Source organism: Pristiophorus japonicus, chromosome 1 (assembly GCF_044704955.1).
Source record: "Pristiophorus japonicus isolate sPriJap1 chromosome 1, sPriJap1.hap1, whole genome shotgun sequence".
Classification (NCBI taxonomy): Eukaryota; Metazoa; Chordata; class Chondrichthyes; family Pristiophoridae; genus Pristiophorus; species Pristiophorus japonicus.
Window position 1 is genome coordinate 198,123,643 of NC_091977.1, and position 24,520 is coordinate 198,148,162.

The 24,520-nt window shown below is 42.4% G+C and overlaps 1 protein-coding gene across 2 annotated transcripts in view; it reads left to right on the forward strand.

Moving 5' to 3' along the window:
- Positions 1 to 24,520, forward strand: part of hexb (hexosaminidase B (beta polypeptide)) — an 87,064-nt gene that overhangs the window by 59,858 nt on the left and 2,686 nt on the right. For both annotated transcript variants that reach the window (XM_070885945.1, XM_070885946.1), the window contains exon 11: positions 19,840 to 19,930. In XM_070885945.1, the coding sequence (XP_070742046.1) occupies positions 19,840 to 19,930 (91 nt within the window). The remainder of the gene's footprint in view (positions 1 to 19,839; positions 19,931 to 24,520) is intronic.

Genomic DNA, 24,520 nt, shown 5'->3' on the forward strand with positions numbered 1-24,520 from the left:
ATCCCTGGTACCATTCTGGTAAATCTCCTGCACCACCTCAAAGGCATTAGTCCTAAATTTATTAGATACATTTATTTCACCACATCAGTGTCATTATTCTCATAGAATTAACTCCCAGTCCTAATTTTCACTTGCATGAGAACTGCAATGAAGTAAGCAAACTAAAATTAACTATCCAGAAGAGGGGCAAATAAAGGAAATGTTGAGCTTCAAACAACAAATCTTACAAGTAATTTATACTTTCCATCTCCTGCACTAGGCTGCCTTTCTTACAGAAGGAAAGCTATCTTAATGCTGTTTTCTACCTCCCTCTCCAAATACACCAATTCTACAATTCAACATTCTTAACATGTTAGTCAAACAGTCAGCATTCTCCTCTGCAATCTCCCCTTTAAGTGAATGCACATGTCCTTTCATTATAAAACAGCTCCGGCAACACTGTGGGAGATTCATTCTTGCAAAAACAGTAAGACTGCATGTATTTGCTGTTTCAACACTGTCACGTCACTTGTGGAAATTTATCACACTTTACATTATTTGCTCAAGTTTTATGAAAATGGCTATCTTTTAATGTTATAATACAGCATATTCTTAAATTCAAGCCTGTCACATTTGCATAAATATAAAAGCCTTGGATTTATATAGTGCCTTTCATGACCACTGGATGTTTCAAAGCACTTTACAGCCAATGAAGTACTTTTGGAGTATAGTCACTGTTGTAATGTAGGATATGCGGCAGCCATTTTGCGCACAAGCAAGCTCCCACAAACAGCAGTGATAATAAATATATATTTTTTTTTAATGTTGACTTGAGGGATAAATATTGTCCAGGACACTGGGATACCACCCCTGCCCCTCTTTGAACATGGTGCCATGGGATCTTTTACATCCTCTTGAGAGCAGACGGGGCCTTGGTGTAATGTCTCATCTGAAAGACAGGACCTCCAGCAGTGCACTGGAGTGTCAGCCTGGATTTTTTTTTTTATGCTCGAGACCCAGAGTGGGACTTGAACCAACAACCTCCTGACTCGGGTGAGAGTGCTATCTGCTGACACAGCACAGAAATGGGCCATTTTCCCCAACTAGTCTGTGGTAGTGTTTATAATCCACACACATCATCTCCCATTACATCTACCTCATCTCAGTTTTTCAGTATTTCTCTTCACTTTTCTCTTAGAAACATAAAAATAGGTGCAGGAGTAGGCCATTCGGCCCTTCTAGCCTGCACCGCCATTCAATGAGTTCATGGCTGAACATGCAACTTCAGTACCCCATTCCTGCTTTCTCACCATACCCCTTGATCCCCTTAGTAGTAAGGACTATATCTAACTCCTTTTTGAATATGTTTAGTGAATTGGCCTCAACAACTTTCTGTGGTAGAGAATTCCACAGGTTCACCACTCTCTGGGTGAAGAAGTTCCTCCTCATCTTGGTCTGAAATGGCTTACCCCTTATTCTTCGACTGAGACCCCTGGTTCTGGACTTCCCCAACATTGTGAACATTCTTCCTACATCTAACCTGTCTAAACCATCAGAATTTTAAACGTTTCTATGAGGTCCCCTCTCATTCTTCTGAACTCCAGTGAATACAAGCCCAGTTGATCCAGTCTTTCTTGACCGGTCAGTCCCGCCATCCCGGGAATCAGTCTGGTGAACCTTCGTCGCACTCCCTCAATAGCAAGAATGTCCTTCCTCAGGTTACCAAAACTATACACAATACTCCAGGTGTGGCCTCACCAATGCCCTGTACAACTGTAGCAACACCTCCCTGCCCCTGTACTCAAATCCCCTCGCTATGAAGGCCAACATGCCATTTGCTTTCTTAACCGCCTGCTGTACCTGCATGCCAACCTTCAATGACTGATGTACCATGACACCAGGTCTCTTTGCACCTCCCCTTTTCCTAATCTGTCACCATTCAGATAATAGTCTGTGTCTCTGTTTTTACCACCAAAGTGGATAACCTCACATTTATCCACATTATACTTCATCTGCCATGCATTTGCCCACTCACCTAACCTATCCAAGTCGCTCTGCAGCCTCGTAGCATCCTCCTCGCAGCTCACACTGCCACCCAACTTAGTGTCATCTGCAAATTTGGAGATACTACATTTAATCCCCTCGTCTAAATCCTTAATGTACAGTGTAAACAGCTGGGGCCCCAGCACAGAACCTTGTGGTACCCCACTAGTCACTGGCTGCCATTCTGAAAAGTACCCATTTACTCCTCCTCTTTGCTTCCTGTCTGACAACCAGTTCTCAATCCACGTCAGCACACTACCCCCAATCCCATGTGCTTTAACTTTGCACATTAATCTCTTGTGTGGGACCTTGTCGAAAGCCTTCTGAAAGTCCAAATATACCACATCAACTGGTTCTCCCTTGTCCACTCTACTGGAAACATCCTCAAAAAATTCCAGAAGATTTTTCAAGCATGATTTCCCTTTCACAAATCCATGCTGACTTGGACCTATCATGTCATCTCTTTCCAAATGCACTGCTATGACATCTTTAATAATTGATTCCATCATTTTACCCACTACCGATGTCCGGCTGACCGGTCTATAATTCCCTGTTATATCTCTCCCTCCTTTTTTAAAAAGTGGGGTTACATTGGCTACCCTCCACTCGATGGGAACTGATCCAGAGTCAATGGAATGTTGGAAAATGACTGTCAATGCATCCACTATTTCCAAGGCCACCTCCTTAAGTACTCTGGGATGCAGTCCATCAGGCCCTGGGGATTTATCAGCCTTCAATCCCATTAATTTCCCCAACACAATTTCCCGACTAATAAGGATTTCCTTCAGTTCCTCATCCTTAGTAGACCCTCTGACCCCTTTTATATCCAGAAGGTTGTTGGTGTCCTCCTTGGTGAATACCGAACCAAAGTACTTGTTCAATTGGTCCGCCACTTCTTTGTTCCCCATTATGACTTCCCCTTATTCTGACTGCAGGGGACCTACGTTTGTCTTTACTAACCTTTTTCTCTTTACATATCTATAGAAACTTTTGCAATCCGTCTTAATGTTCCTTGCAAGCTTCTTCTCGTACTCCATTTTCCCTGCCCGAATCAAATCCTTTGTCGTCCTCTGCTGAGTTCTAAATTTCTCCCAGTCTCTGGGTTCGCTGCTATTTCTGGCCAATTTGTATGCCACTTCCTTGGCTTTAATACTATCCCTGATTTCCCTTGATAGCCACGGTTGAGCCACCTTCCCTTTTTTATTTTTACGACAGACAGGAATGTACAATTGTTGTAGTTCATCCATGCGGTCTCTAAATGTCTGCCATTGCCCATCCACAGTCAACCCCTCAAGTATCATTCGCCAATCAATCCTAGCCAATTCGTGCCTCATTCCTTCAAAGTTACCCTTCTTTCAGTTCTGGACCACGGTCTCTGAATTAACTGTTTCATTCTCCATCCTAATGCAGAATTCCACCATATTATAGTCACTCTTCCCAAAGGGGCCTCGCACAACGGGATTGCTAATTAATCCTCTCTCATTACACAACACCCAGTCTAAGATGGCCTCCCCCCTAGTTGGTTCCTCGATATATTGGTCGAGAAAACCATCCCTTATGCACTCCAGAAAATCCTCCTCCACCGTATTGCTTCCAATCTATGTGCATATTAAAGTCACCCATTATAACTGCTGCACCCTTATTGCATGCACCCCTAATTTCCTGTTTGATGCCCTCCCTAACATCACTACTACTGTTTGGAGGTCTGTACACAACTCCCACTAATGTTTTTTGCCCTTTGGTGTTCTGCAGCTCTACCATATAGATTCCACATCATCCAAGCTGATGTCCATTCTAACTATTGCATTAATCTCCTCTTTAACCAGCAATGCTACCCCATCTCCTTTTTCTTTTAATCTATCCTTCCTGAATGTTGAATACCCCTGGATGTTGAGTTCCCAGCCCTGATCATCCTGGAGCCACGCCTCCGCAATCCCAATCACATCATATTTGTTAACATCTATTTGCATAGTTAATTCATCCACCTTATTACGGATACTCCTTGCATTAAGACACAAAGCCTTCAGGCTTGTTTTTTTAACACCCTTTGTCCTTTTAGAATTTTGCTGTACAGTTTTTGTTTTTGTCTTGGGTTTCTCTGCCCTCCACTTTTCCTCATCTCCTTTCTGTCTTTTGCTTTTGTCTCCTTTTTGTTTCCCTCTGTCTCCCTGCATTGGTTCCCATCCCCCTGCCATATTAGTTTAACTCCACCCCAACAGCACTAGCAAACACTCCCCCAAGAACATTGGTTCCGGTCCTGCCCAGGTGCAGACCGTCTGCTTTGTACTGGTCCCACCTCCCCCAGAATCGGTTCCAATGGCCCAGGAATTTGAATCCCTCCCTGCTGCACCACTGCTCAAGCCACATATTCATCTGCGCTATCCTGCGATTCCTACTCTGACTAGCACGTGGCACTGGTAGAAATCCTGAGATTACTACTTTTGAGGTCCTACTTTTTAATTTAACTCCTAGCTCCTTAAATTCGTATCGTAGGACCTCATCCCTTTTTTTTAACCTTTGTCGTTGGTACCAATGTGCACCACGACAACTGGCTGCTCTCCCTCCCTTTTTAGAATGTCCTGCACCCACTCAGACATCCTTGACCCTTGCACCAGGGAGGCAACATACCATCCTGGAGTCTCGGTTGCGGCCGCAGAAACACCTATCTATTCCCCTTACAATTGAATCCCCTATCACTATCGTGCTCCCACTCTTTTTCCTGCCCTCCTGTGCAGCAGAGCCAGCCACGGTGCCATGAACTTGGCTGCTGCTGCCCTCCCCTGATGAGTCATCCCCCCCCCCCCCCCCCCCCCCCCAACAGTACTCAAAACGGTTGTATCTGTTTTGCAGGGGGATGACCACAGGGGACCCCTGCACTACCCTCCTTGCACTGCTATTCCTGCTGGTCTTCCATTCCCTATCTGGCTGTGGACCCTTCACCTGTGGTTAGACCAATTCGCTACACGTGCTACTCACGTCATTCTCAGCATCATGGATGCTCCAGAGTGAATCCACCCTCTGCTCCAACTCCGCAAGTTTTCCGAGGAAAGCTTTAGCATTTTTGTGTAAAACATAGCTTTTACATTAACCCTTTATTTGCCTTGAGCAGAAACATATCATTTAAACACACATTTTCAGGTAACCCTAATTTCTAACATATTTTCCACCTTGAGAGGGAGAAAACTCTCTTTGGACCTCATTTACAAACCTTTACCAACCGTGCCAACTCCAGTTCAATCGACGTGTCAAGCATTTCAAATAACATGACATTATAATTAGAACTATTAAGACCGGGCATTGAGCAATTACTAGGGCTGCAGATATCATTCATGCCCAAGAATGCTGGCTGGTATTATAGGCTACTTCCCACCACTTATGGTCTCTTAATCTGCTTATTGCTTTCTCAACTTGGGTGTTAGTAGGAGACTCCAAAATGAAGATTTCCCCCCTTACAATCCATTCCTTTTTTGAGGGGGAGGAGTAACCTCTGACCCCTTACTCAAAATTAATTCACTGTTCCGGTGTTCCATTTCTGCCCCGTCTGGGGTATCCCCATGTTTGTTCTATCTTTCCTGATCTTACCTGTTGATTAAGTACATACATTTCGAGTGACAATGATGCAGACAAAGAAAACAGATAAATTTAAAGAAAGCTGAAGTTTAACATCTAATCAACATTAACTTAAAAGTTTCTGCAGATCTCTCTTGTATCCATCCGTTGTGGATAATTCTTACTAAATTTAATTCTCCCTCTCCTTCAGTTTTTTTACTTAAATTTTGATCGTTTTTTTTTTACTTTTTTTTACTTAAACACACTTTCAATCCCTCTAATTATCCTGATTTTTTTTTTCCCATACTCCATCAAGAAGCTATCTAATGTATATGTCAATGCTTTAAAAATTCTAATTCCTGAGCCACATTAACCATTTCACGTCAAGTAACTGAGCATGTCTGAGACCTGTTCAGTGCAAATTCACCAGGCATTTCCACATGCTTAATTACTTCATATACTACCACTCTGCACACTCCCACTGTTATCGCAATGCCATCCAATACAAGTCATCTTGGGCTTTCAGAAGATCTTTGCTTCTCTTCCACTGCATGTCTCTGGCTATCCATGCAGTTTTCTGTAAAAGGTTCTTAGGCAAGGGACACATGTCTCCTGAGAAAGCTATTGATTTACTATTCTTAAACTACACTTTCCTGACTGTCACTAGAATGTTTGGAAAATTCCCATTTAGTGGTGTAATTTTCCTGTTTCTATCTTGCAACTTAGGTGGGGCATCCCATTAATTACTCTTCATTCTCATGAGCTCTGGACTAATCTTACCTTCCAATACAATATTAAAGATAGAAAACATAGATCAAACGTTCCCACTTGATCCAAGTTATTAACACTTTTTAAAAAAAAAAAAAAAAAAATCTTTATAACTAGCTATAGTGTGCCCGAATCCATTTCATCATTTCAAACTTATCTCAAATCCAAACAGCAATATTGTTGCACTGGCCGGTTTTGTCAATGTTCAATTCTATTTCCCCACAAACTTTTCTCGATACACAACAATTATCCCCATAGATTTTCCTTTCTCAAGTGTTTGAATTGTAGCTCAGCTTAAGAACCCCAAATATTCACTTAAAATTAAGAAGCTTAAATTAATAATGTCCAATATCTTTAAAATTTCATTCAGTACTACTAAAGTTGCTTATTGAACAATCAGCGGAAAGGGTTAACTCCTCTCCCAATAGAATTTTTTTTCAAGTCTTTGTATCTTCAAAACTTCCCCTCTTACACCAATGTTGTCTTAATATTAGATACAAGTGCTCGCAATTCATTTACAAGGCCACTTCCCCACCTCGAGCACTTCTGTTTCATTGGAGAAAACAACATTTTATATTGTTTCCAAACATTTTAGTATTTAAAATAACCAAAATTCCACTGGTCAGGATTTTCACAATTTAATAGGTTAGTTAACTTCAATCGTATTAACTAAACACACTAGAGCAGATAAAATAAAACAATAGCACAGTTGCATCACTTTTCATATTCTTCAGCTCCTTTTCCAAATGACTAAAAATACTGTAACTGGAGAAAAATTAGTTTTTGCATTTAACAAATGTCATACACATTCTACACAAGGAAAGAGGGCAGAGCTTTAAAAACACTGTCTCAGCACAAGTCTTTGAAGGAAAGCTTTCAGCATTCTTCAGTTTAAAAACTGCTTGTACTTTAACCCTTTACTTGCCTTGAGCAGAAACATACAATCATTTAAACACAGTATCATTTTCAGGTAACTAATTTCTAACCATGCGTTCCAAATTCTCTCCATTCTTCCTACCAAAATGCATCATCCCTCACTACATTTCTGCATTGAATTTCATCTGCCATGTGTCTGCCCATTCCACTAGCCTGTCTGTCCTCTATTACTATTTACCTTGGTGTTTACTACACATCCTCTGCAAATTTTGACAGCAGTGCCTTCAGCTGCCATGGGCCCACACTCTGGAATTCCTTTCCTTGCTATCTACTCCTTTTAAGATGCTCCTTAAATCCCACCTGCTCAAGCTATTGGTCCCTCCTCCAAATATCTTGGTTCAGCATTGTTTTTCCTGAATATGCCACTATAAAGCATCTTGGGATAGCTTTGCTACATTAAAAAGGTGCAATATAAATGAAAACGCTAGAATAATTTAGGGGAAGAGGGGGCTATACTCTAATTCTTTGGGCAGACAGTAACTTAGAACTGGCACACAGTATTCATCACGAGAAGTGGTCAAATACTGGGAAGCAGTGCAAAGTGTCAAGAAGCTGATTTCTGATGCCAGAGGTCTCGATTATGAGGAAGACTGGAGACATTTTGGTGCTTAAGCCCAGAAAGGAAGCATCCGAGAGGTGATTTTGGGGATGTATATAAAAAATTGGCACTGTAGGGGGGGAAAAAATGGACCAGTGGAAATTGGTAAAGGGCAAGACTGATGTCAGGAAATTCTTCAAAGTAATTAACATTGAGAATGGACCTCCAGATAGACTAGTGGAAGCCAAAATACTGGAGCCATTTAGAGCAGCATTAGATTCTTCTGGATGTGTGAATCAAGATCAGCTGAATGAAGTTCCTCACCTGTAATTATCTTGTGATCCCTAGATAATTCTATTTCTTGTCAAATTATTCCATTGGATGTGATCACAGCAGTACTGCCACTAAACGAGGGCTATTTGGAATTATTTGAAAATACAGGGCTTAATGGAAACTGCACTTCAAATTAAAAATAATTTGCTAGTGTGTCTTGGGATAACCTGGAGGGCATGAATAGTGTTATGCAAGTGCAAATTCTTTTTAGTTATTGCACCAAACAGGAATGATGGTGAGAATGGTACTGCTAATGGGGGAGAAATATCAACTTTCCACATACTGGTGGATATATGTATTCCAACATACAGTGGAAACCACATATAATTGTTTGTAAATAGACAATGTGTTCTGCTCAAGGCCCAGTTAACAAGAATCAGCTGCACTGAGTGCCATGCTGCAGCTGATCAAGACAATTTAAATTTCAGTTAATTCTCTAATTACTGTGGGAATGCTGTAGCTAAGCCAATCAGCAGAGTGGAATCTGTATTGGTTGTCTGAGACTAAAGTTCTATTCCAAAGGGTTCAGTACTAGGACCACTGCTGTTGATATATTAATGACATGGACTTGGGGGTACAGGGCACAGATATGAATTATTTCCTCATATTTACCATTGCTTATCTACCATCCTATCTTTCAATCTAATTTCCCAACACCTCTTGGCCAACTCACCTCTCATACATACGTAGTTTGTTTTGTTTCAGATTTAAGACCCTAGTTGTGGACTTAATGAAATCACACTCAAACTTAATATAACATTTTATCATATGATCAGTGCTTCCAAGAGGCTCCTTTTCTACAAGGTTATTAATTAACTGTCTTATTGTGCTGTACTAGATCTAAAGTAGCCTGTACCCTAGCTGGTTCCTCTACATACTGATCTAGAAAACTATCTTGAATTCATTCCATGAACTTGTTCTCTGCATTATTGCTGCAAATTTGGTTTGCCCAGTCTATATAAAAATTAGTCTCCCATGGTTACTGCATTATCCTTGTTACATGCACCTCTAATTCCTGATTTATACTGTGCCTGACACTACAACTACTGTTTGGTGGGAGTAGCTTATAGGCCACCTGTGTTTTCTGGCCCCTGCTTTTTAGCTAGACCCAAAGTGATTCTATGTCTTTTTTTTATCACATCCTTTATTATGTGGGCTACCCCCTTTCCATTCGGCCTATCTCTTCTAAAAGTGAAATCCTGGAAGTTTCCAACCTGTAACCACGTCTTCGTATTGGCTATTTAATCAACACCATTTATTTCTATCTGTGCTACTAATTCATCTCTTTTTTTTTTGTTGCGAGTGCTTCACTCATTCAGATATAGTGCCTTTAACTTTTTTTTTCTATTTTTTTCCCCTGATGTCACCTTGGTCATGCCCTATTACCTTTGTCCCTTCCTGACCCACTCTGCTTATTTTTACCCAATACCCAACTCACTGCTCTAGAGCCTTGTCATTTTTGTTTCTTACTACTTTTGAATCTACACTTTCCTGAATCTCTTTCCCCCCCCCCTCCATTAGTTTAAAGCTCGATCCACCGCCCTAGATATTTGATTCGCTGGAGCACTGGTCTCGGCCTGGTTTAAGTGGAGCCCATCCCAACGGAGCTGCTCCCTCTTTCTCCAGTACTGGTGCCAGTGCCCCATGAATTGAAACCCCTGCCTCCCACACCACTCTTTTAGCCACACATTGAACCTTCTAATCTGCTTGTCCCTGTGTCAATTTGTGCATGGCTCAGGTAGCAAATCAGAGATTCTTAGATTCTGCATTTTAATTTGGACCATAGCTCTTCAAACTCTTAGGTAGAACTAGGAATGAGGTTTTACTATGTTGGTTCCTATGTGGACCACGACAATTGGATCCTTCCTCCTCCCCAATTCTTCTCCAGCTGTGACAAGATATCCTTAAACCTGACAGGCAACATGGCCTTCAGAATTCCAGTTGTGGCTGCAGAGAACAGTATCTATCCCCCTGATTACTGTCCCCTACGATTACAACATTTCTTTACACTCACTCCCTCCCTCCCTCCCCACTTGAATGGCCTCCTGTTCCACAGTGCCATGGTCAGTTTGCTCATCTACCCTGCAGACTTTGCCCTCATCCACACAAACAGCAAGAACCAAGTATCAGTTGGATCAGCACTCCACCTGGGGTCCCCTTACCTGTCTAAGCTGCAGTCGCACTCTCCTGTCAGACCATAAACCAGGCCTGTACCCCCGCAATGTCTGCACCTCAGACTTCAGCTCTGTCTGAGTTGAAATCCTTCGAGATGCAGACGCTTCTGCAGATGTGGTCGTCTGGATCGCAATGCTCCCCACAACTCCCACATGCTGCAGTTGCAGCACACCACCTGCTCTGCCATCTCTATGTAATCTTGTTATATTAATTGAACTTTATGTATTTAATTAACTTGTAGTTATTTTTTAACTAATTACTTGATCTAGTTTGTTATAGGTAGATTCAATTAAATATTTACCTGTAGCACAAACCACTACAAGTATTGGAGGGAAAAAAGCGGTACCTCCTTTCTCTTTTCCTTCCCCCTCCCCCCCCCCCCCCCCATCCTCTATTCCAAATTCCGAACTTTAACACTGCTTAAGTGCACTCTGTTTAGGAGTAGTCAAGTTTGGAAGTAACTACGGCATGGATGAGCATTTCAGCGCTAAATGCAGTTTAATATTCTCTTGTCTTTGATCTTTTGCTCAATATATCCAACCATTGCAGTGCAGAGAGTCTAAGGGGCCGAAATAGCCCCTTTTTTGCTAGGATAGAAGGCGCTACTGGGAGGGCAGGTGGCAGTTGCGCCTGGGGCAAAATTGTCCCCGAAATTTATGGAGTGATTTGAAGTTAGCACCGTGATTTGCGTCCCAGACTGGTGCGCACCCGGAGATGAGGTCATCGCCGTGCGCGCTGACCCCTCTCTGCCGAGCACCGACCCCTTTGTGCTCTGTGGAGGAAATTGCCCCTCAGGACACGAGGTTAGCATGAGCCAATGTCCATGCCCGCTTTGCGGGCTGCAGACATCCGCCTGAGGCGCCCTTTAAAGGGAAGGCAGTGTGCGCCGTGCCTTTTTTTTTTGCCTCTTCCGTCGGCCTGAAAATGGCTGCCATCATTCAGTCCGGCACTCCTCTTCGGGTGCTGTGCCGCTGACCCAGTCAACATTGTTCCTGGTGGCCCAGTGGTGGCCACCAAAGGGCCTACAGCGTCCACAGGAGCCCGCCCTTTTAACTGAAGGGGCGCGGGCGTTGTGGCGCATTCGCGCCATGCGGATCATCGTGTAGCCTAGCGCTGACCTCTTCAGCGTGGTGCTGACTCATCGGGAGCGCCCCTGAAATGACATGGAGCGCCTGAGACAGCGCTCCGCCTCATTTCAGGGCGCAGAGGGCAATTCCATGCCGGGGAGGGGGTGGGACTTCATGCCCTGGCGATAACTGTCCTGGGCCCAGAAGGTTACTGGATAGGGCATGGGGCAATTTCAGCCATGTTTCATGCAACATAGCTGAATGGGACAGACTTGATGAAGCAGCTGGTTTTTTAACCATGTTTAATTCCCAAGATTTATCATGAATCTCTAAGTCTTTGAATTTAATTGTCTTTTGTGCTGGAGTCAGGGTACAGCACATCGGGCTTCCCAGTCAACTGGTTGCCTCTGCCTAGTTTTCTTGGTCTCATATAAGTTCTTCTCTAAGTGTGTCAACCCACCTATTTTCTGCCTTCTATCCTAGATTCATCCTAAAGAAAAAGATTAATCTTATCTGGGATACTGTTTCCTTTCTTTATCTCCCACCCTCCCAAACTTATCTAGTTTACGTGATTTACTATTAATGTTCCACAAGTTTTTTCTCTTTCTCCCCCCCCCCCACCCAAGTCTCCCCAGATATTAATGCAGGCATTATTATTCTATGTTACCTCAATATTCCTGGTTAATTTCACACTGAAGTCAGACAAAAAATGGATGCTGATACCAAAGGAGATATGATGGGCAGCTTGGTGAAAAGCTGTGTCAAATGGAGAGGGGGGTGGCATTTAAGGAGGGCCTTAAAGGAGAGGGAGGCAGTTGGGTTTAGGGAGGAATTTCATAGCATGGAGCCTAGACATCCTAAGATGTCTAGATATGAGAGGACTGCAGACACTGCTTGACTATTACAGGCGGATCTAGATGTGCTAGGGGATTGAGCATGTGATTGGCAAATGATTAACTTAGAAAAGTGAAGTGTTATGCATGTGGGCAGAGAAAATGCTGAACATACATTAAACCTTCAGGGAAAAGTAAAATAAATAAGTCAGTGGAGAAAGAAAGATTGGGGCATTCTAGTGCACAGATCTCAAGTTTCATGAACAATGCTGTGAAGCAATAGCTAGAGCAAATGGTGTATTTCTAGGACAATTGACTAAGATAAAAACCTATTATTTTGTCCTTTTTACATGGCCTTGGTTTGAATCTTATGTCCTGTTTTGGCATTTTCACATGGGTGATTTAATGAGGCTTTGGAAATGATGCAGAAGAGGTTACAGATGGGGAAGGGCAAGGCCATGAAGACACAATGAGAATTTAAAATTTGAGGCATTGGCTGCTTGTCCCTCTATTAGTCAACAAGGACAGGTGTGGGTGAGTGATTAGGCTATGGGTTGCAGTTTTGGATGAGCTGAAGTCCATGATGGCCAGAAGAGCATTGGGATAGTTGAGTCTAGAGGTGACTTATGGATGAGGGTTTCAGCAGCAGATGGGCTGAGGTGAAAGTGGGCAATGTTGGAGGAGGCAGTAGGCAGTCTTTGGAGAGTATGTGGGGTCTGAAGCAATGCAATGTATACATGAGAACATCACTTTGCATCCTTTATCTAAATTTTGAACCAATAAACATGTAGAACCAGCATTTTAAATGGTTGACTTTGGACTTTAATAAGGGACTTCTGTATATTTTTGAGGATTTGCGATAGAACGTGCTTTTATCATTTAAAAGAAAATATTTTTTTTCCCACTCTCCTAACCATGTACTTTACCAGCATCTAACTTGGCTATGTATGGTGCCTATAGTATTTTGAGTTGTTGCCTGTATAAACTTTCTCAAACTATAAACTAGCCATAACTGACAAACATTTTAGAAAACTTGGCTTAATATACTATTGTGTCCTTTTACCATTATAATAAATCTGAGGGAAATTTAATCTGATAAAATTGCCTAAATATTAATTAAATAGTAATGTCAACCCCACTGACTCAAATCACGAGACAAACTCAAAATAATGAGTTGGTAATTTTTGGTTTTAAATCTCATTAGCGGCTTTGTTTAATCTCTAACTGGTCACAGCTCGTACAAATACTATATTGCTGCATCTTAAAATGCTTTACAAAAATCTTACCCGTTATCACCACCCTTCGTGAGTTGGGGTAAATTTTCATTAAAAATTGCGTGCCTTGCGATTAATTTGTTAGAGTTGGCATTATTGAATGTGTGCTTGCCTTACATTTTACTTGCAACTTACTATAACTGTTGCAGCTACCTAACTGTACATGTCAGCTCTGCCTCAGTGTCTCACCTGGCTGTGGTCCCAGTCCAAAGACTTGAGCACAAAATTTACATAGAAACATAGAAATTAGGTGTAGGAGCAGGCCATTCGGCCCTTTGTGTTTGCACTGCCATTCAATAAGATCATGGCTGATCATTCAACCTCAGTACCTCTTTCCTGCTTTCTCTCCATACCCCTTGATCCCTTTGGCCGTAAAGGCCATATCTAACTCCCTTTTGAATATATCTAACGAACTGGCCTCAACTTTCTGTGGTAGAGAATTCCACAGGTTAACCACTCTGAGTGAAGAAGTTTCTCCTCATCTCAGTCCTAAATGGCTTACCCCTTATCCTTAGACTGTGACCCCTGGTTCTGGAACTCCCAGCAACAGGAACATTCTTCCTGCCTCTAACCTGTCCAATCCCGTCAGAATTTTATATGGTTCTGAGATCCCCACTCATTCCTCTAAACTCCAGTGGATACAAACCCAGTTGATCCAGTCTCTCATGTCAGTCCTGCCATCCCAGGAATCAATCTGGTGAACCTTCGCTGTACTCCCTCAATAGCAAGAATGCCCTTCCTCAGATTAGGAGACCAAAACTGAACACAATATTCCAGGTGTGGCCTCACTGCAGTTGTACAGAGCCTTGGTAGTGACTAGTGGGGTACCACAGGGATCAGTGCTTGGGCCCCAGCTATTTTATTTCCAAGTTTTCTGACGATACAAAACTAGGTGGAATTGTGAAGAGAATGCAAAGACACTGCAAGGTGATTTAGATAGGTTGAGTGAGTGGGCAAACACATGGCAGATGCAGTAAAACGTGGATAAATGTGAAGTTATTCACTTTGGTAGGAAAAACATAAGAACAAAATATTTAAATGGTGATGGCTTGGGAAGTGTTGATGTACAGAGGGACCTGGATGTTCTTGTATACCAGTCATTGAAAGCAAACATGCAGGTGCAACAAGCAGTTAGGAAGGCCAATGATATGTTGGCCTTCATGCAAGAGGATTTGCATACAGGAGCAAGGACATCTTACTACAGTTATACAGGGCCTTAGTGAGACCGCACCTGGACTATTGTGTGCCGTTTTGGTGGTCTTACCTAAGAGGATATACTTGCCATAGAGGGAGTGCAATGAAGGTTCACCAGACTGATTCCTGGGATGGCAGGATTGTCGTATGAGGAGAGATTGGGTTGACTAGGCCTGTATTCACTCGAGTTTAGAAGAATGAGGGGATCTCATTGAAACGTATAAAATTCTGACTGGGTTAGATAGAATGGATGTGGGGAGGATGCTTCCCCTGGCTGGGAAGTCTGGAACAAGAGGTCACAGTCTCGGGATATGTGGTCGGAAATTTAGGACCGAGATGAGGAGAAATGTTTTTACTCAATGGGTGGTGAACCTGTTGAATTCTCTACTACAGAAGGCTGTGGGGGCCAAGTCACTGAATATATTTAAGAGGGAGATAGATTTCTAGAAACAAAAGGCATCAAAAGGCATCAAGAGGTATGGGAATATGGGGTTCAAGTTTTGGCTCAAGTTGCTCCTTTTTTTAGGAGCAACTAGTTTAGTTTAGAGTATCTTAGAAATTGCAATTCTCAGCATTTAGTTTGCTCCAATTCTAGTGAGTTGGAATAGTTTTGTTTTAGAAGTGTTTTTTTTTCCAAAAGAGGGTTACACTTACGCCTGTTTTTCAAGTTTAGGCAGTGAAAACTTATTCCATTCTAAGTTAGTTTGGAGTAAGTAGATTTTTGTATGCTCAGGAAAAACATTTCCTACACTTTATAGATGGGTGGGGTCGAGCGAGAGCGAGAGAGCATCAGTACTGTTACCTCTTCACCCACTGCACTGATGCTGCCCACAAGTGATCGGGTAAGGTCATTGCTCTCCACACCCAATGCCACGACCTGAGCCACATCTGTTGCACATTACATCTCCGGAGAGCGTGTTTCGAATCTCCTCCTCTGTCTGGGTCTGCTTCGTGGCACCACTGCAGTGGGAGGCACAGGCTGGGACGGTGGGACCCTGGGTCTTGCATGCGGCACCACTCCAGTGGGGGCTGGGGCAGTGGGTGTAAATTGCTGCATTACACCAACAGCACCACTGGGACCCGCAACGTCGGAATCTGTGAAACCATAGAATGTGGAACCAGAACCTATGTAAGGGTTTGAAACACTGACGTCCGTTGATGTGGGCTCATAAATATTAACTTCTAAGGTCTCCCCTGAAGACATTTCAGTCAACGCCTGCAGCCACTCTTGGTCTGGATCATCCGCATCTGGTGGTTGTTCTGTATGTTCAGGATTGGCATCATCTGCAAAATATATCCAAACAGTCAATTGTTTAGCAGCTCAGGAGGGGGCAGGATGGGTGGCATAGCAGGCCAGGCAGCAGGTTTGAAGGGCCACGATGCATTTTCAGGACTTGCCCTCTCCCTCGTGTGTGGGCCCAGCTTGTGCTGTACTGATTGCTTTTCTCCGTGTACGATTCTCCATGTACGACTCATCAAAGCAGCGGCCCTCTGTTCCAAGGGTGTCAGTGAATGTAGATTGGGCGTGCCTCCTCCTGTTCGAGTTCTTTCCCTTTTGTTGTGGGCCAATTTCTTCAAAGATTAAAATATAACTTTTTAGAGAGTGCGTCTTTCTGCAGGATGGGACATATACATACATATGGTCACATTTACAATTTAGATTTCATTGAAAAATGAAAATATTATTTACACTAGCTACTTGACCACAGTCGTGCCATTTCTTTTTGCACTGGCTTCCAGATCTCCTGGTATGCACCACTGCACAGTAATCTTCAACGGTTCCAGCGTTTCTTCATTTCTTTGGGTGGCACTTTTGTGTGACCTCTGTTGCTGGTATCCAGCTCCTGCCATCTCTGCTGAATGACATTCACTAGTGTCTCCACTTCCTTATGCAAGAAATTCTTTGTTCTTGGTGGACGTTGTTCCATTGCTGTATTGAATTGACACTCTGATTTTTCAAAACACACAGACCTTATTTTGCATGCACCGATGCAACACTTGTTCTGGAAATTTAACAGCAACAAACAGCACTCACTGATTCCAGCAGGTGATTTCTTCCACAGTACTGCTAAAAGCACTCCTTCAGGCATAAAAAAATCACTTGGCAGTCTTTGCACAGCTCCACAAAAGCAAAAATCGCTCTTCCTCTTGTACCTTTTAAAAATGGCCGATTGCCAATGTTTGTGCCACTGCGCATGTTCCAGCGCGCATGCGCAAGACTGCCGGCATTAAAAATTACGCTGGGCCCTAGACCCGCCTCCCTGCCGGCAGTTCTTCGTCGCAACACCTCGGCCCCGCCCCCAGCAGCTCCTGCTGCGCTGCGCCGACCTGGAAAGGGCCCGAAAAACATCGGAGAATACCGAGGTTAGTAATAGGTACACTTTATGTTCCAGAAAATAGGCGTGCCTCTCGGAGGTGCGCCATTCTGTGGGAAATCCAAAACTTGGGCCCATGGTGTTGAGATAGAAGATCAGCTATGATATTGAATGGCGTTGCAGACTCAAAGGGCCGAATGGCCTACTACTGTTCCTATTTTCTATGTTTCCCTACCTTGCGGCAGTGAGCACATTTCAAAACGTGCTTCATTGGCTGTAAAGCACTTTGGGACGTCGTGAACAGCGCGATGTAAATGCAAATCTTTCTTTCAGTGATCCCCAGGTGCTCATATGTCTGCTATTTATACCAATATAACATCATGGGACGATGGGTGGTTCCTCACTCCACTGAAACGGTTGCCTTGTATTGGGGATGATGAAATGATGCAGAGCCATCCCTTCTCTGGGATGCAGGAATGTTGCCTAACTAATAAGTCACTAGGAGACTGGGTGGGGACGGGAGAATCGGAAAGAGCGAGCGATGTCGCGGCGAAAACAGTCCTCCCTGTACCGAGTACAGTGTCAATGGCCCTGATATTCCGATGTCCTGGGTCCGTATGAAGTGTGTACGGACCCGGGAAGGCATCGGAAAAGTCGGTGTTCAGCGCACAATGCGCGTGCACTGAAAACCGGCTTTTCTGACCTGGCCAGCTGGACCTTGACAGGTCTTGTCCGTGCGATGATTTCTCGTGTAGACTTCCGAGTTTTAGAAATCTTCTGCCGAGGATTAAGGCACGAATGTTCTGCGCGAGATAAAGCAGGCATACAGCCTGCTTTCTGTGCGCATCTACCTGAAACTTTGCTTCAAACAGCTCAATAGCCTTCAGCATTAGCAGCAGTCAGTCGATGCTGAGAGGTTCTGTAGAGTAAGAGATTCAAATCTTCCAACTTTTAAAATATTTGAGGTACCGTGTTGTCTATTGCAGCTTGGAAAGCTCAGTAATTGTGTTGAGATAGAATGCTTTCCAAGGGTAATGCAGAATGTAGAGGATGGCTTCTTGAGAATAATAATGCAAAGGCTTTCCAACAATTGTAGTGAGTCCCAAAATATGGCCAAAAGTTTCCACAAACAGTACGCTGTTCAACTGAGATTTTCAACCATGTACTTTCAACCTTAGTGAATGGGTCCTAAAAAACTGCACCTTTTACATAGAGGCTCAGCTTCTCGAACGGATGGGAGGGCAGAAGTTTTGGTATTTAGGCCAAGTACTGTCATCCCATCCTAATTCCATCATTTGTATGCTGCTGCACTAGGAGGGCAGTTGCTTCTTCAGTGTGTTCTGTCATACATTGGTCCAGCCATTCTTGTTCCCACCAACTTACACCCTCCCCCAAACCAGAAATTTTGTGCCATCAATCTTATAAACATTTTCTCCTCCTTTCATTTGTACATACAGTTTAGAAGTCACTACTTTTTATTTGTTGGCTATGCTATTATTACACACTACACAGCCACAACCCGTTCAGAAATGCAAGATATTTTTAAAGTCTTTATATTGCTTTAATTAACTTTTAAAGCTGTTAAAATGTTTAAAATAAATTAGACAATCTTTAAACTATTCTAAAAGATTTTAAAAAATCATAGAAAAATCTCACCTTTCAAAGCCTTGTAGTAATCTCCAACCAAACCCAGAACTGAAGGTTTAAAAAAAAAAATCGGGGGCGTGGCCTATGTAAATGAGCTCCTTTTGACAGCACCTGTGGGCGGGGACAGACTTTGAAAGAATCCACAGGCATCGCGTGTGCTGCATTCCCAGGCGGCGTGATGTCATACGCTGCCCGGGAATCTTCTTCATAAAATCAGAAGTTCAAGATGGTGCAGGAGAGAAAGGTAAGTGCGCATTTTTTTCTTTATTTTAGCAGATTGCCCGTTGGAATGGTCTTACAGGAATTTCAGGGCCATTATCTCGGAGGAGAGAGAGAGAGAGAGAGAGAGAGGGATGGGTGGGTACCGGCATACCAGTACCACGGAGATGGGGAGACAGGTGGCTGGTGGGGTGACTGGAACGGGGACATGCTGTAACACATCAGTAAAGATATGCCCGAGCCGTCAGGAGAGGGGTCTGTAGAAAGGAAGTTCCGCCGCGGTAAATGCTTCTGCCCTTTACTGAAAATGGCCGGGGAATGGGGTCTGGTCCTCACCAGCACGCCCAGAAGTTTATTTTTGATTTGCTATCTTTGTTGCTCCTTCCTCCTATTGGCCTGTGGTAACTAATGGTTTTAGTGCTCATACGGGGTCGGTTGGATTAAAATCTGAAGCTGTTTCCAGTGCAGCAGCACCGCAGCTCGAAATCCTCCCTTTGCTCCAAAAGGAAAATTCTGACTTTTTAACAGTTGACTTGCAAGATTGCGAGTTGAGGCAATTAAAAAATTAAAAATTGCATATATCACGATTAATTCATGAGTTGTCATCACCGATTTAAGATTAGTTTTCTTGGCTTATATCTCAAATTCCTATTTGCTAAGGGTTCTGTAAAATGTAGTAATCTAGTTGTTACGGTATCTATCTCGATATTGCCATATACTATCCTTGCACCATTTGAATCAGCTTAATATGTTGAATACTGATCTTTGCAATGTCAAACAATATGTTGAAATAGAATGTAATAGTTTCAAGATTTGGTTTAAAGTAATTTGTTCTACAATACAGCTTATGATAATCGTTCTGGCAGCAGTTTCTAAAGACCCAGTTGACTTGGATAATTGAACTAGAAATCAGGATTAGTGATAGTTATGTCCAGTAGTAACCTTCCCTCTTCCTTTTTTCAACTATAGGAACTGCAGCACAGAAGAAGCTGGTGATTGGGGGAGAGGCTTGTCTCTGGGGAGAATATGTGGATGCAACCAATCTTGCTTCACGGTTATGGTAGCAAACGTTTCCACTTGTGTAATGTATTAGATAGCAGTACATCTTTCTCAATCCAGAGACATAGTCAACATATTTGTCATTTTCAAAACAAACCTGTATTAATGCAGGCCAATATAATTCAATGGGGCTTATCTTATTCTGCTTAAAAAAACAATTGGGTTTGGATTTTTTTATCATCGTTTTTAAGAGATTTTGAATGTGCAATTGCTTTTCCTTTTGTTCACCAAAACTGTTGTCAGTGATGTATCTTGTGGTCCAATCAGTCTACATCGAACACTAGTTATCACATTTTGAATTGTACTTGCACCATGCCAAAATTGGCCATGCTTTAAACTACTGCAAATTGCGGAACATGTAAACCTAGTTGCTTGTGTTCATATGCAAGGGTTTGGAACTTTGAAGTTTGATTTCTTGGTATGTGTTTAATGGGGTTCCCAACATTCCACACTTCCTTCTAAATAATGGGGGGCCTGGATTTAAATCATCCTTTTCCTCTCTTGCCATCAGTACTTGTGTTGGGTGAGAAGGACCTTGAGACTCTTTCTAGTGCTATTGGCCTACCTATGAGCATTCATCAATTAACTCAATCCTTAATTAAATTACATATTCTACATTTAATTCAAGAAACCACATGTTTCAAACAAATGGACTACAAGTTGAAATAGGAAAGCTGAAAAATATTAGCAATTAACAGTCTAGGTGTAAACAATTTCAAACTTAAATACATTTATATTTTCAAGTTTAACACTGCATTTTATTTAGCACTCCTGAACCATGGCAGACACCAGGTGGGAACAGCCCAGCTGGACAGGCAATTCCACCCCTTCCAGTGGTGGGTTTGGTCACTTTTTTCCTAATTAGAGTTGAGATGTATTCTGTGGTATTAACTATCCCTCCTGTATGGGTGTCTCCTGTTGAGGCTTGCTAGAGGACCTATTATATAGGTAAAAATGATTCAGGCTACTTGACACTTTTCCAGTTCTGGGCAGAATCTATATACCATAGGTGTCCAATCTACATTTGTGGGGAGAGTAGGGTTTCAACATAGTTGGGTGGTTGGGAAGAGGTGGGGGTTGCATATGGCTGTTAGTGAGTTGTGCTAGTTTTAGCATCTCAAATGCATCTTGCACCTCTGGGAACAGGCCTAGTAAATGGCAGCATGGCTTTGAAGGGGCATCTGTGATAGTCATGGCCATTGTTGCATCCTGTATCACGTGTTAGTGGTTGTTTTAGGGGACATGACCAGAAAGTGTGGCATTTGTCTAACAGGGCATAATCTTAAGCTTGAGATGTGGTACATTCAGTATGCGTGTTTTGAGTTGATCACTTATTTTGAGTGTTTCTCCGCAGATTCCCTTACATTTTTCTGTTTAGTGACTTAGATGTCACTCCCGTGCTCCTTTTCCAGCTTTCTATCTGTTCTAACAATATGAAGATGAGCACAAGTGTACAGGGAAGAGATATTTATGGGTATCTTGAAGGTTGAGTAGCTGTAAAGAGGTTGGCTCTTGGAAGATGTACATAACATAAGAAATGGGAGCAGGAGTAGGCCATTTGGCTTTTCGAGCCTGCTCCTCCATTCAATAAGATCATGGCTGATCTTCTACCTCAGCTCGACCTTCCTGCACTATTCCCATTTCCCTTGATTCCCTTAATATCCCCCAAATTCCCTTGATAACGAAAAGTGTTCAATTTGGAGTAAGTGAACACATCCTGATGAGTCAAGTGGAGTTTTTCTATTAGTTGCTGAAAGCATAAGATCTTACCTGTGCAGAGTGCTCAGCCTCTCCAAAAATAAAACTGCTTCTGTCTCTAATTTGCCATTGTCTGATGTGCATTTTTAAGCCATCCTTGCACCAACCGAAGGTGGGAACAGAATGAACATAAGAAATAGGAGCAGGAGTAGGCCATTTGGCCCCTCGAGCCTGCTCCGCCATTCAATAAGATTATGGCTGATCTGATCTTGGCCTCAACTCCACTTCCCCGCGGGCTCCCCATAACTCTTGACTCCCTTATCGTTCAAAAACCTGTATCTCCACTTTGAATATATTCAATGACCCAGCGTCCACAGCTCTCTGAGGTAGAGAATTCCAAAGATTCCGGACCCTCAGAAGAAATTCCTCCTCATCTCCGTTTTAAATGGGCGACCTCTTATCTTGAAACTATGACCCCAGTTCTAGATTCCCCCCTGAGGGGAAACATCCTCTCTGCATCTCCCCTGTCAAGCCCCCTCAGAATCTTATACATTTCAAATAAGATCACTTCTCATTATTCTAAACTCCATGAGTATAGGCTCAACCTGCTCAATCTTTCTTCATAAGGCAACCCTTTCATCTCCGGAATCAAACTAGTGAACCTTCTCTGAACTGCCTCCAAAGCAAGTATATCCTTTCATAATTATGGAAACCAAATCTCTGCGCAGTATTCCAGATATGGCCTCACCAATACCCTGTACAGTTGTAGCAAGACTTCCCTACTTTTATACTCCATCACCCTTGCAATAAAGGCCAACATTCCATTTGCCTTCCTAATTACTTGCTGTACCTACATGCTAACTTTTTGTATTTCATGCACAAGGACCCCCAGATCCCTCTGTACTGCAGCATTTTGTAATCTCTCCCTATTTAAATAATTTTGTTTTATTATTTTTCCTACCAAAGTGGATAACCTCACATTTTCCCATTATTATATTCTATCTGCCAAGTTTTTGCCTACTCATTTAGCCTATCCATATCACTTTGCAGGTTCTTTGTGTCCTCTTCACAACTTGCTTTCCCACCTACCTTTATCATCAGCAAATTTGGCTACATTACACTCGGTCCCTTCATCCAAGTCATTAATATAGATTGTAAATTGTTGAGGCTTCAGCACTGATCCCTGTGGCAGCCCACTAGTTACAGTTTGCCAACCTGAAAATGACCCATTGATCCCGACTCTTTGTTTTCTGTTAGGTAGCCAGTCCACTATCCATGCTCTTACCGTGTGCAGTAACCTTTTATGCAGCACCTTATCGAATGCCTTCTATAAATCCAAATACACTATTTCTATGGTTCCCCTTTATCCACCCTGCTAGTTACATCCTTAGCTAACACTAACAAATTTGTCAAACATGACTTCCCTTTCATAAAACCATGCTGGCTCTGCTTGATTTATGATTATCGAAATGTCCTGCTAATACTTCCTTAATAATGGACGCCAACATTTTCCTAATGACAGATGTTTGGCTAACTGGTCTATAGTTTCCTGCTTTCTGTCTCTCCCTTTCTCAAAAAGGGGCGTTACATTTGTGGTTTTCCAATCTGCTGGGATCTCCAGAATCCAGGGAATTTTGGTAGATTACAACCAATACAGCCACTTCTTTTAAGACCCTAGGATGCAGGCCATCCGGTCCAGGGGACTTGTCCACCTTTAGTCCCATTAGTTTGCCTAGTACTCTTTTTCTCGTGATTGTTTTAAGTTTCCCCCCTTTTTAAAGCCCCTTGATTATCAATTATTGGGATGTTTTTAATGTCTTCTACAGTGAAGACTGATACAAAATATTTGTTCAAAGTCTCTGCCATTTCTGTTTCCCATTATTAGTTCTCCAGTCCCATCCTCTAAGGGACCAACATTTACTTTAGCTACTCTCTTCCATTTTATATACCTGTAGAAGTTCTTGCTGTCTTTATATTTCTTGTTTAGTGTCATAATCTATCTTTTTTTTTTAGTTGTCCTTTGCTTGTTTCTAAAAATGTCCTAATCCTCTGGCCTACCACTAATCTTTGCAACATTGTATGCCTTTTTCGATTTGATACCATCCTTAACTTAGCTAGCCACGGCTGGTTCATCCTTCTCTTAGTCTTTCTTTCTCACTGGATAATATCTTTTGAGGGTTTGAAATATCTCCATAAATGTCTGCCGCTGCTTATCTACTGTCTTTCCCTTTAATCTATTTTCCAAGTCTACTTTAGCCAACTCTGTCTTCATACCTTTGTAATTGCCTTTATTTAAGTTCAGGACACTAGTTTGTGACCCAAGTTTCTCTCCCTCAATCTGAAATTGAAATTCTAACGTGCTATGATCACTCTTCTCTAGAGGATCCTTTACTATGAGATAATTAATTAATCCTATCTCATTACATATTATGTAAAATAGCCTGCTTCCTGGTTGGTTCCACAACGTATTCTAAGAAACCATCCCGAATACTCTCTGAACTCTTCCTCAAGTCTACCTTTGCCAATTTGATTTGTCCAATCTATATGCAGATTAAAATCACCCATGATTATTGCAGTACCTTTCTTACAAGCCTCCATTATTTCTGTAGCTACTATTGGGGGACCGATAGACTACTCCCACAAATAACTTCTTTCCCTTATTTCTTATCTCCACCCCAACTGATTTTACATCTTGATCTTCTGAGCCAATATCATTTCTCACTACTGCACTGATCTCATCCTTTTATTAACAGAGCAACTCCACCTACTTTTCCCTTCTGCTTATCTTTCCAAAATGTCAAATACCCCTGAATATTCAGTTCCCAGCCTTGGTCACCTTTCAACCATGTTTCTGTAATGGCTATCAGATCATACCCATTTATTTCTATTTGTA